Consider the following 13139-nt stretch of genomic DNA (forward strand, 5'->3'; position numbering starts at 1 on the left):
AATCTTTTCATGTTTTTAAACAAGGTGCTCACGTGGTTTGATGCATTTCGCGATGTAAGACCCGTTTTATCACGATATAGAACTTGATCATCGATCAGATCGTCCTGACTGGGCGCCACCATTTTGTGTGAAGCAAACACAAGTGATACGAGAGGTGGAATCTGATTGGTCCATAGGAGAGGTTTAGAAGGGACATAACTAGTTATAGCCACTGGTGGCGCTACGATCAAGGCCAGGAATTCCAGTCTAGTTCGGCAAGGGTGGAACTGGACTTTTAAAGTCAGTTAACTCTCTTGCCTCGGGAAGATGGTGCATGTAATGTGATTTTTTGCTTGTAATGATATTTTTTTTGCCCAAAACAAGGGTGCCGTCATACATGGTTGGCGTCTAATAACTTGTGTAAACAAAGTGAGCACACTTGACACGGTACACTAAATTTAGCGCCGGTTGCATTGCTTCTTCAAAGCTTTGTTATGTAGGTCATTGCATCAGGAATGTGCAGTGAACCTGACAAGACAATAAACTCCCTGATACCAGAGTTAATGCAAACATGGGATAATCACATCTTTTGCATTAATTTAAAACTCACATTAACTTCAGGATAAAGAAAGTAATCTAACTCTAGCTATGTAATATATTAGCCTTTGTGCTTATCAACACACCTCTTCATGAGTTCCAAATATTATTGATTTTGATTTGACAATCCATTATGACCAATGGAACAATTACTAACCTGAAGCCAGTTTCATGTCTATTAAAGCAGACTAACTGATTGAACCATTGTATGCTAGTGTGGCCACCCCATAGCACCATTGCTTGAAAACAAAAGGGGAGATAATTCCTAACTTCCTGTTTCTATTTCTTCTTACTCTTCTCATGGTAGTACTCTTGTGCCTTGGACACAGCCAATGGAATGGTATCAGCAGATTTAGTTGAATAGGAAAACAAAAGTTCGGGCACATCAGTACTTTCTCGTGAAAAGGCAGCACATTTGGACAGAAGGTCATAGGCAATGCTGTCGGACACGACGGAGTCTTGCTTGTAATCTGGATGGTTGTTGACCAATTCGCGAATCCATCGTGCTGTTGTCATCAACTCACCTAAAACAACAAATGGAGCATTCATCATATAATTACAAAAGACTATGGGATTTTAAATTTGTAAGCAAATAACATTAATGTTTTCTGACGTACATCCTTGCTTCTGATCCTTCACCATGAATTTCAATAAATCATAATCCACATCTGGAAAACAGCACTAGTGCTTTCAAGCCTATAGTCCTCAAAACAATTCATAGTGGTTAAAGTATTCATAGGACTTGTAGAAATCACAGAATGTAGACCTACAAGGCTCTGAAGTTCACCTAAATTATGAAGAAATAATGGCAGCCATGTTTAAATTAGATCAAAATTCTGTGAGCACTCTCTGGGTACTCCATAGCTGGGATGCTTCAAACAACGTTTCAGCCCCACAGGCCTTGCAGTTTCAGCTCCACAGGTCTTGCAGTTTCAGCCCCACAGGCCTTGCAGTTTCAGCTCCACAGGTCTTGCAGTTTCAGCTCCACAGGTTTTGCAGTTTCAGCTCCACAGGTCTTGCAGTTTCAGCTCCACAGGCCTTGCAGTTTCAGCCCCACAGGCCTTGCAGTTTCAGCTCCACAGGTCTTGCAGTTTCAGCTCCACAGGTCTTGCAGTTTCAGCTCCACAGGTCTTGCAGTTTCAGCCCCATAGGCCTTGCAGTTTCAGCTCCACAGGCCTTGCAGTTTCAGCCCCACAGGCCTTGCAGTTTCAGCTCCACAGGTCTTGCAATTTCAGCCCCATAGGCCTTGCAGTTTCAGCCCCACAGGTCTTGCAGTTTCAGCTCCACAGGTCTTGCAGTTTCAGCCCCACAGGCCTTGCAGTTTCAGCCCCATAGGCCTTGCAGTTTCAGCTCCACAGGTCTTGCAGTTTCAGCTCCACAGGTCTTGCAGTTTCAGCCCCACAGGCCTTGCAGTTTCAGCCCCACAGGCCTTGCAGTTTCAGCTCCACAGGTCTTGCAGTTTCAGCTCCACAGGTCTTGCAGTTACAGCTCCACAGGCCTTGCAGTTTAAGCCCCACAGGCCTTGCCTTGCAGTTTCAGCTCCACAGGCCTTGCAGTTTCAGCTCCACAGGCCTTGCAGTTTCAGCTCCACAGGTCTTGCAGTTTCAGCTCCACAGGTCTTGCAGTTTCAGCTCCACAGGTCTTGCAGTTTCAGCCCCATAGGCCTTGCAGTTTCAGCCCCACAGGTCTTGCAGTTACAGCTCCACAGGTCTTGCAGTTTCAGCCCCATAGGCCTTGCAGTTTCAGCCCCATAGGCCTTGCAGTTTCAGCTCCACAGGTCTTGCAGTTTCAGCTCAACAGGTCTTGCAGTTTCACCTCCACAGGTCTTGCAGTTTCAGCCCCACAGGCCTTGCAGTTTCAGCCCCATAGGCCTTGCAGTTTCAGCCCCACAGGCCTTGCAGTTTCAGCCCCATAGGCCTTGCAGTTTCAGCCCCACAGGTCTTGCAGTTACAGCTCCACAGTCTTGCAGTTTCAGCCCCACAGGCCTTGCAGTTTCAGGGATGTTGAAAATATATTAGTCAAACCTGCTGGGGAAATAATTACCTGAGGCTCTTTTGGAGATGAGCTGTAGATACTGCAGGATGGTGCAGCGAGTGTCCACGTCCGTCTCCACACTGTCCATGTACTTGTTCATCAGGGACATCAAACCAACAAAATCTCCCTGAAACAATGACACCACAACGTCACAACTAGTTTGCAATATCAGGCCCAGGGTTTCTATCATGCAGGATCCCTGTGTATTTGATGGAATCAGATGATGCAAACTATTTAATGCTGTGCATCTTGTCAAGTGCAATTACTTACTTCCAAGTACTATATCAGTGTACTGTTAAATGGCCTCCAAGTACTATATCAGTGTACTGTTAAATGACTTCCAAGTACTATATCAGTGTACTGTTAAATGGCCTCCAAGTACTATATCAGTGTACTGTTAAATGACTTCCAAGTACTATATCAGTGTACTGTTAAATGACTTCCAAGTACTATATCAGTGTACTGTTAAATGACTTCCAAGTACTATATCAGTGTACAGTTAAATGACTTCCAAGTACTATATCAGTGTACTGCAAAATGACTTCCAAGTACTATATCAATGTACTGTTAAATGGCCTCCAAGTACTATATCAGTGTACAGTTAAATGGCCTCCAAGTACTATATCAGTGTACTGTTAAATGACTTCTAAGTACTATATCAGTGTACTGTTAAATGACTTCCAAGTACTATATCAGTGTACTGTTTAATGACTTCCAAGTACTATATCAGTGTACTGCAAAATGACTTCCAAGTACTATATCAATGTACTGTTAAATGGCCTCCAAGTACTATATCAGTGTACAGTTAAATGGCCTCCAAGTACTATATCAGTGTACAGTTAAATGGCCTCCAAGTACTATATCAGTGTACTGCAAAATGACTTCCAAGTACTATATCAGTGTACTGTTTAATGACTTCCAAGTACTATATCAGTGTACTGTTTAATGACTTCCAAGTACTATATCAGTGTACTGTTTAATGACTTCCAAGTACTATATCAGTGTACTGTTTAATGACTTCCAAGTACTATATCAGTGTACTGCAAACTGACTTCCAAGTACTATATCAGTGTACTGTTTATTGACTTCCAAGTACTATATCAGTGTACTGTTTAATGACTTCCAAGTACTATATCAGTGTACTGTTTAATGACTTCCAAGTACTATATCAGTGTACTGTTTAATGACTTCCAAGTACTATATCAGTGTACTGTTTAATGACTTCTAAGTACTATATCAGTGTACTGTTTAATGACTTCCAAGTACTATATCAGTGTACTGTTTAATGACTTCCAAGTACTATATCAGTGTACTGTTTAATGACTTCCAAGTACTATATCAGTGTACAGTTAAATGGCCTCCAAGTACTATATCAGTGTACAGTTAAATGGCCTCCAAGTACTATATCAGTGTACTGTTAAATGGCCTCCAAGTACTATATCAGTGTACTGTTTAATGACTTCCAAGTACTATATCAGTGTACAGTTAAATGACTTCCAAGTACTACATCAATTTACTGCTAAATGGCCTCCATGTACTATATCAATGTACTGCTAAATGGCCTCCATGTACCATACCAATGTACTGGTAAATGACTTCCAAGTACTATATCAGTGTACAGTTAAATGGCCTCCAAGCTCTATATCAATGAACTGCTAAATGACTTCCAAGTACTATACCAATGTACTGCTAAATGGCCTCCAAGTACTATATCAATGTACTGCTAAATACAGGCAAATGATAACTGACCCTGATTTGACATCTCCCAGAATACTACATAACTGTGTCTACACATTAGGGGATGTTCCTTTGATGTCCTTCTGAAAAGGTGATGTTTACTCACGGAGTGACAGGTCACCCTGATGTAAGGAGTGATTGTAAGCTTGCATATTTAAATTGATTGTAGACATTCAAGCATTAATCACTTCTATTCATTTTAATATATCAAAAGAGAACAAAGTCATCGATGTCGTGGATAAATGTATGAAACTTGATGTCATTGAAATGTGAAAATGTTTTTGTTTCTTTAAAAATCCAAAACTATCAACAGGCACCAGTACAAAACTAGACCTATCTAGTTAAGACCCAAGTTTAGTGAAGAAATATCGTACGGTTTTCAAGATCTGCTCCGGAAACAACATCTTGCACAGACAGACTGACACAGTGTCCATTTTAATATTCCCCACAAAACACATTGCCAGGGATAACAATAATTCATTATTAATTTGTGGTCAGTTCGGTACCAGTATTTTCATTCAAGAAATAATTTTTCAAAAATGCCAAATCATGACAAAAAGTGGGACACCACCACAATCAACGATTGTTTGTTGTAACAAACCTGCTACAAACAGTAACTCATGATGACATCCTCACAGATTCCACAAAACCAGTCAAATTGGTGTGTTTCTGCTGGACCACCTACCTTGCCATTGATGATTTCATCGATGCTCATCAATGTGTATTCATCGGCAATACACTTGCAGGGAGTCTTCTCACAGTTCACCATACACTCTGCAGCCTCAGGCGGGGAGCAATCTGTCAACACAATACTTAGAGAACAACCCAGAAACACTAAGGAAATACTCATTATCTGTCCCAAGTAAATTCATTTGCAAATCATGACCTTTGGCGAGGGACTTTCAACATTAATTGACAAAAGGACAGATAATGTCATCATGGTTATTCTTAGGTTTCTCTATAAATCACCCATATGGTCAACTATAGGCATACAGTCATCGACTGACTAAGAGTGAGTGAGTGAGTATGGTTTTTGCCACTTTTAGCAATATTCCAGCAATATCAGGGGGGTAGAGGGTGGGAACACAAGAAATGGGCTTTACACAGTGTACCCATGTGAGGAATCGAACCTGGGCCTTCAGCGTGACAAGCAAACGCTTTAACCACTAGGCTACCCCATCGCCCTGACTGACTAAGGGTGACCTGTGATTGCTAATAATGGACACCTAATGGTACATCAATCATTGTGTGTTCCTCACCTGTGACAACATCCTTCCTGAAGTAGAACCGGCCCTGTCTGACTGCGTCTCTCTTTGAGGCCGTTTTCATGTTTTCATCAACCTACAGAGATAAAGTGAGTGAGTGAGTGAGTATGGTTTTACATCGCCTTTAGCTATATTCCAGCAATATCATGGCGGGGGACAACAGAAATGGGCTTCACACATTGTACCCATGTCGGGAATCGAACCTGGGTCTTTGGCATGGCGAGTGAACGCTTTAACAACTAGGCTACCCGACTGCCCCTACAGAGAGAAAGGAAACTACATTTCTAGGTACAAGTCATTTCACTAAGTCGCTTTTTGGTTAGTTTGCTCATTGTTTATCGCCACACTCAAAAATATTCCAAGTATATGACAGTGACCTGTAAATAACTCTGGACCACACAATCTAGGGACAGACATTAAGGACAAATGATCCACGCCCAAGCCTGACCTCCTGATCCATTAAGTTACAACCAGCTTAGCTTGCTGGGGACCTATTCTTACCCGGACTATCCATTGGGTCATTTCACTATGAAGCATGCTGAACTAACAATGATCCAAATAGCAATGTGTTCATTGGGGAAGTTCAAAAGTTATGACTGGTGTTTACATATTATAGCCATATATTTTCACTGATTCTTGTGTACATTGCTACAATAGGGGCACCACGGACTGATTAAACTACTGCTGCACTGCACTGTGGTGTACGGACAAAAGCCCTCATAGACAAAACCCCCTTGGACAATAGGCCCCTGGGACAAAATCCCCTTAGGACAAAAGCCCTTATCTGACAAACGGGTCAAAAGCTCCTACATTGTTGATGTGTCAAAATATCAATCGCTGACATGGATACCCCACAATACTGTCAGTTGCTTTGATGGATGGAAACCAGTGGATATAATACTGATAACCATATTTGAACATTCCAAGTTGACTTATGTCAGTTTAGATCTTTATGTCCGATCATAACTCATCAACTTCCCCTGCAATCTAAACCAAGAAAAATGTCAGACATGTGCTGTTTGGGCCTCAACCACTCCAAACATATCAGATGGCCTTTCAAATTTATTTTACATCACTTTGACAGTATTTCATTTACATAACTGCAAATCAGCTTAATGTGTGTTGGAGTATAAGGTGATACAGGGCGTAGATGTCTACCACTTTAGTGAAACCAACAGGAACTGTTATGACACTGACAGAACCAGGCACACATCCGGGAAGCTAAGGGAAGCAACTCTGCCTTGCCTAAGCCCACTGTGCCCCTGGTGAACATCTGCAGGTACTACATACCACACAATATTACCCATAAGGGTACGGATACACCTAAAGTTATTTTCAGTAATTCCCACTGAGCATTATAACAATTGTTCCACTGTTTTACTGTTTGCAAAGAGCCCCATAGTAACATGATATTACGTGAACGCATTGTCACAAATCGGTCCTGGGTATCAATTATTATAGCCTGGAGATATGCGATCAACTCCTGCAATCTCATTAGAATCAGATCTTAGTTCTTGCTACCGCTTAACAAAGATCTGAGGACATCCCATTAGGGGTCACGTCAGAATGACCTTTCATCCGACCAATCAGAGCGTCGCTTACCAGATCATGAAAGTGACAGTCGGAATGTAATTTCTAATCATGCAGCCTCGAAAATGTTAAAACGGGGTATTCCGAACGATAGTTACGGGCTTAACGACTGAATCTATAAAATCTAGACCATATATTAGCCATTCTAGAACTTTCTTTTGTTCAGGTTTCAAATTTTTAAGTGAGAATTTGTCAAAATGTTTCGAAGCATAGTTGCCAATTTGAAATTAGTGCCGTAAAGCACGAGAAAGCTGCCTTCTGATTGGCTAATGTCGACTTCTTGTCAGTAATTCCATTGGTCGGTCAGAGTTTGCGAAAGGTCGGTCTGACGTGACCCGAAATGGGATGTCCTCAGATCTTTGTTTAGCGGCAGCGAGAACTAAGATCTGATTTTAATGAGATTGTCAACTCCTGTTAGTCAGACATGACTGGTTGCATGTGATTATGTCAGATCCACGAGCATGTCACATAAACGGAAATAAGTAGTATCAACATTCGGGATTGAAAATCCGACAACTACATGATAGATAATGATACATATACGTTGTAATAAAATAATGAAAAATAAAAATATTAATATTGTTAAATTTTATTGTTAGCGGAACATGTTCTCTGATCTTGCAATCTCTAAAGCTGAACTACTGTTACGGACTGTATGCCTGATTCAAATTACTTTTGAAAGTGTAGACGCCAATTTGAAACTAGTGCCGCAAAGCTCAAGAAAGATGCTTTTTTAGTGGCTGTGCTGTTTTGTGTATTGAAAGCATTACTTGTTTATTGTTAAGTGAGTTTATGTCTGCAGCTGTTGTAATATGCAGCTACTAGCTGACTTGTCTCGCATCAAAACTCGGGTCTGTGTACTTGCAGGCAGTTGACCATGGAGTACGCTGATCACTGTGCCGGATTAACGAGGCTGATTAATGAGTGATTTCGATTGCAAATTGGTGTGTTGGAGACACAGTTGGAGTGTGAGACCGCTGCATTAACAGGTCTAATTAGCACTGATTTCCCATCATTTATGTCGGATATAGCTGATTGTCGGATTAATGAGTGTTGGATTAACAAGACTTGACTGTAATACCCTGGACAATGCAGTGACAGTGCTAGATGTGTCAGGATCCAGGACCTACCTTTGAGATGGGTATGAGAAAGTTGAGTTTGAAGGTGAGGATGACTCGCGTAAGGAGCACAATGAACACCACATAGGCAGCATTCTCAAAGTCAGTCAGCTGAACCTACAACAAGGAACAAGACTCAAACTCAACACAACACAGCATAACAAAGTAATAGCATATCAATATTGCGTTGTTTTTTAAATCATCAAACCGTTTTATTACCTGCCCACAAATTTAACGTTGTTAAGTAAATGTTACCGAAAACACAAGTGTCTGTTTTGCAGTGATTTCCCTACCTCCATGGGCCGGAACTCCACTCTCCAGCCTATGTCTGAGTTGGGTGGGGGGGGTTTGAACCTCATGGTCTGCCAGTTGGTTGACTGGATGTTCTGGAAACACAAAACAAGCATGCACTCTAAACAGTCGGAGACAAGAGAAACTCTGGAATAAAAGGCCCAGCTGTTCTCTCCCAAAATCAACTTATCTAAATATTTGTTAAGTACCAGAATCATCAAACAGTTATGAACTGTTAATTTGTTTGTTTGTTTAACGCTACACTCAGCAATATTCCAGCTACATGATGGCGGTCTGTAAATAATCGAGTCTGGACCAGACAATCCAGAGATTGACACCATGAGCATTGATCCACGCAATTGGGACAAGATGACATGCATCAACCAAGACAGCAAGCCTGACCACGTGATCCTGTTAGTCGCCCCCTACGACAACCATAGTCACCTTTTACGGCAAGCATTGGTTGCTGAAGACCTATTTTACCACGGATCTTCACAGGTAGAACTGTTAATAATCGCATTGGGACCAGACACGCTGTTTTTCTTATTCATTAAAATATGCAAATGCACAAGGTCATTTTGAAAAATTATACCTGGTTAAGGTAAGCGATATGTAGACATTGTCTTGTGATGATGATACAGTTTGCTCAGAGGTATGGAGACTTGTTATGTTTAGAGTTAAGAGAGGAATGAACAGATTGACAGAGAAGTGATAGACATCCGGCCATTGCACAAAGACACATGTATATATGTTAGGGAGAACAAAAGTATCCACCCCCACCCCCACCCACCCACCCAACAAATGAGCAGTCTCTAAAATGAAATATTTCATCTCTCGTTCAAGCATGAGCCTTGAAACAACACAATACCATAATGTACCCCCAATAAATGATCACATACACTTCCTCTTGACCACCAGGGGCGGTCAGGTAGCCTAGTGCCGCGTTAGTTTGTCACGCCGAAGACCATGGTTTGATTTCCGACATGGGCACAATGTGTGAAGCCCATTTCTGGTGTCCCCCGCTGTGATGTTGCTGGAATATTGCTAAAAGCCGTGTAAAACCATACTCACTCACTCTTGACCACCATCTTTGGTGCCTCACCTCAAAATGGTCAGTGTCCTCGTCATCATTCTGGTCAATCTTCTCACTGAACAGGGAGATGGGGTCTCGTATAAACAGGTGGGCAAGGTGGCGGGACAGCAGTTCATCTACACCTACACAAGGAGAGGAAAGTTAATACAGCATACAGAAATAGTGTTGAGATTCTCCAACCAAACCCACTCTTATAATTGCTTCACAAAGATAACTGCTTTGAGAGGCATTTAGAAGTTGGAGTACTAAGTAAGGATAAGATTTATGGATGAACAACTTCTTATTACAATTAGGAGCAACATTTCGGTGTAGGTACCAACACCTACTTGCTTGATAATTGTGTTAGAACCTACACTGAAACGTCGCTCCTAATTGTAATAAAGAAGTTGTTCATCCATAAATCATATCCTTACTAAATAAAGGTACTAGCATCTGTATCAAAATGTCAATCTAATTTTTTAAAAACATCTTAAGGTAAGGATAAGATATATGGAGTGATGTTTCAGTGTAGTTTCTAAGACCGTTATGATAACGTCGCTTCTAATTGCAATGAAGAAGTTGTTCCATATATCATATCCTTACTTAGTACTCCAACTTCTAAAAGCCCCTCAATCAAAGACGTTTTACATCTTAATGGCTGGGATTGATACTGTGAGCAACAAAACCTTGCAACTATCACCTTGCATAGGTTGCTGGTCTCTACTTTAACCAAGAATCATGACGGGGTTGAATGGTTGATTGGTCCTGTCTGTATGTATACAGGGGTTTATCTAGACCTACTCATAGACGATATCCTGCCCCACTTCAAGTTAATATAACCATAGCTACTTTTATGGCTTGTAGAGGCGACATGTATATCACTGATAACAGGACCAGTAAAGAGGAAGTGGCTTTTAATGATTAGTTTTATATTACTGCACTGAATACAATGTAAGTTTGTTTGTTTGTTGTTTAAAGCCGTACTCAGCAATATTCCAGCTATATGACGGCGGTCAGTAAATAATCGAGTCTAGACCAGACAATCCAGTGATTGACAACTTGAGCATCGATCAATGCAATTGGGATACGATGACATGCATCAACCAAGTCAGCGAGCCTGGCCCGAACCCATTAGTCGCCCCTTACCACAAGCATAGTCGTTTTTACGGAAAGCCTGGGCTGCTGAAGACCTATTCTACCCCGCATCTTCAGGGGTCTTTTTTTTTTAACTTTGAACAAAATAATGATTGTTTCCCAATTTGCCTGGCAAGGGCACTTAGTTTAACATCCTGAATAACTCCCCGGTAGAAGTCTGAGCTGATAGACTAGGAGTTCACACTGCAGCTTGTGTACCTACCTTCATCGCGAAGCTGTTTGTACAGATCCTTGTCGTAGACCATTTCAATGTCGTTGTAGCAGCAGCCGCCAGGGGACAGGTAGCTGTCAATCGAGTCATAGCGAGACTTGTTGATACGGAACTTGTTTTCTTTCAACGGCTAAAACAGTAGCAGTAAACCTCCTGACACCGAACTCCACATACTGAGCACATTTTGGGAGCATCATAGGAGATTGTTTGTTCTAGTTGGTTCAACATTGTACAGGACATTCTGCAGAACAGTTTCATAGGTACGAATTGTAATTCTCAATCCACTCACCAAATCCAAAATATTCATATTACCCACATACCGTATATAGCCGTCTATAAAGCGACCCCACCTAAAAGGTGACCGCCTGGAACAAGCCTTCAAAATCGAAGCTAATTTATATACCTCATCTATAAAGCGAATTGGAATAAAGCACATCACCAGTGCATATACAATCCCTACATTTACAATAAAAACGTGTTTGTCTTCCACAGAAAAAAAATTACATTGTATCCTTCAGCGAATTCAGGGAAACAAACAGATCATAACAATTAAACTTGGTCAATACAAATTTGAAATTTGAGATAAAACATAACTAGACATGATGACTTGCAGATTAAACTGTATTTCCTGTTCTGCTAGGCCTTATATGCAGAGATTAAGATTACTGTGTGTACGCCGATCAAGAGGCGTACAGAGATGACCTCGATGGCCCTCCTCACCTTCTTGGAGCATACAAACATTTACACATACAGAATTTTCGCAGGTGTCCGGGCATACTGAAGGTAAACATATGATAACATAATGTCCACTTTTACTATTTTGATGATAGATTTAGAACATTGTAGAACAAAATAAAACTAAACGTGAACAGCCAAATGACAAATTGCACCCCACCTTCTCCGAAAAGCAGCGTTAAAAATTGGCACTAGTCCTATAGTCCTTGTCAAGGTTTTTGCTATGTGTGATCATTATAAGGACTAGTGGACTAAACCGGTTAGTTTCTATAGCTGAAAAGCTATAACTGTTTCACCCAAAACATGACAGTCAGCATTCAAAAGACATCCAAGGTGTTTTTAAACTTAAGGTCATAACAAGAACAAAATCTACATTAAAAGAAGTACAATAATTATTAATTGACAGAAATGTCTTGATGACATTGTGATGTACATGGTATTTGTTAGCCCCATATAGTCAGGCGAGTGCAGGTCTGTCACCTGATCATTACGTTATAAAGAGGCTGTTATCAATAAATCTTCCAGTGTCAACAAATGGCTGCACCAACAATTCAAGGGCATCCTTTGTTGTTGTGTTTCATTGAGCTTCCACTTCTTTCCTTCCTCGGCCAAATTAAGACAGAAATCTATCAAGGTCAAGGTCAATCCACCGAAACCAACAATTTGTGTTAAAATTACTCACAAGCTCTCAATTATTCGTGTCATCATGGTCATATGACCTGGTTTCTACAAATTCTACATGATTCCACTGAAACAAACCATCACAGTTTCTAATTTTGTGCAAAAAAAACCATGTTAACTCATGGCTTTTAGACAATATCCAACTCCCAAATTCGCCACAAGTATGATTTTCTGTTTGCTTCAAGGCCGCAATTTCAAAACTCCGAATTCTAATAAATGGTATCCAAGAATCATTTTAACACTAAAAAAACATGTGATGTTTTCATACAAATCCGATGATGTTTAGAGCAGTTCTTCAGTTATATCCAAGCATGTCCATTTAATTATGAGGAAGACAGCTGGTCATAGAGGCTCACCATGTTACCCAAACCCACAAGTGAGAGTGAGGTGAAATGGGTTAAATGTCGCGTTCAAGATTACTGCACTTATGTAGCCATAAGCATGCACATGGCTGCTTGTAGCAGTCTGGATTTACGCCGGTTTTATAGTGCTAGCCCACTGACATTCCTTGCTGCAGTTTAACATGGATACGCCACTCAGACACAGTACACTGACTCCTTGTTCAATAGTCCTTGCTTTATCCCATTAATGCCGAAATAACAAGTACCATTTTTTAAAGTCTTTTGGTATGACACGGCTTGGGATCGAACCACAAACCCTCCACTCTACAGGCT

General features: G+C 41.0%; 1 protein-coding gene across 1 annotated transcript in view; it reads right to left on the reverse strand.

Annotated features, from left to right (window-relative positions):
• Window positions 1-226: 226 nt before the first annotated feature.
• Window positions 227-13139, reverse strand: part of LOC124149498 (glutamate--cysteine ligase catalytic subunit-like) — a 44034-nt gene continuing 31121 nt past the window's right edge. Inside the window, exons 9-16 of the mRNA XM_046521125.2 lie at window positions 11041-11179; window positions 9714-9826; window positions 8614-8706; window positions 8333-8437; window positions 5607-5688; window positions 5033-5145; window positions 2620-2737; window positions 227-1100 (exon numbers count right to left, since the gene is read on the reverse strand). Coding sequence (XP_046377081.2) covers window positions 856-1100; window positions 2620-2737; window positions 5033-5145; window positions 5607-5688; window positions 8333-8437; window positions 8614-8706; window positions 9714-9826; window positions 11041-11179 — 1008 coding nt within the window. The 3' untranslated portion in view covers window positions 227-855. The remainder of the gene's footprint in view (window positions 1101-2619; window positions 2738-5032; window positions 5146-5606; window positions 5689-8332; window positions 8438-8613; window positions 8707-9713; window positions 9827-11040; window positions 11180-13139) is intronic.

This window comes from Haliotis rufescens, unplaced genomic scaffold, assembly GCF_023055435.1.
Source record: "Haliotis rufescens isolate VD_foot unplaced genomic scaffold, xgHalRufe1.0.p SCAF_1, whole genome shotgun sequence".
Classification (NCBI taxonomy): Eukaryota; Metazoa; Mollusca; class Gastropoda; order Lepetellida; family Haliotidae; genus Haliotis; species Haliotis rufescens.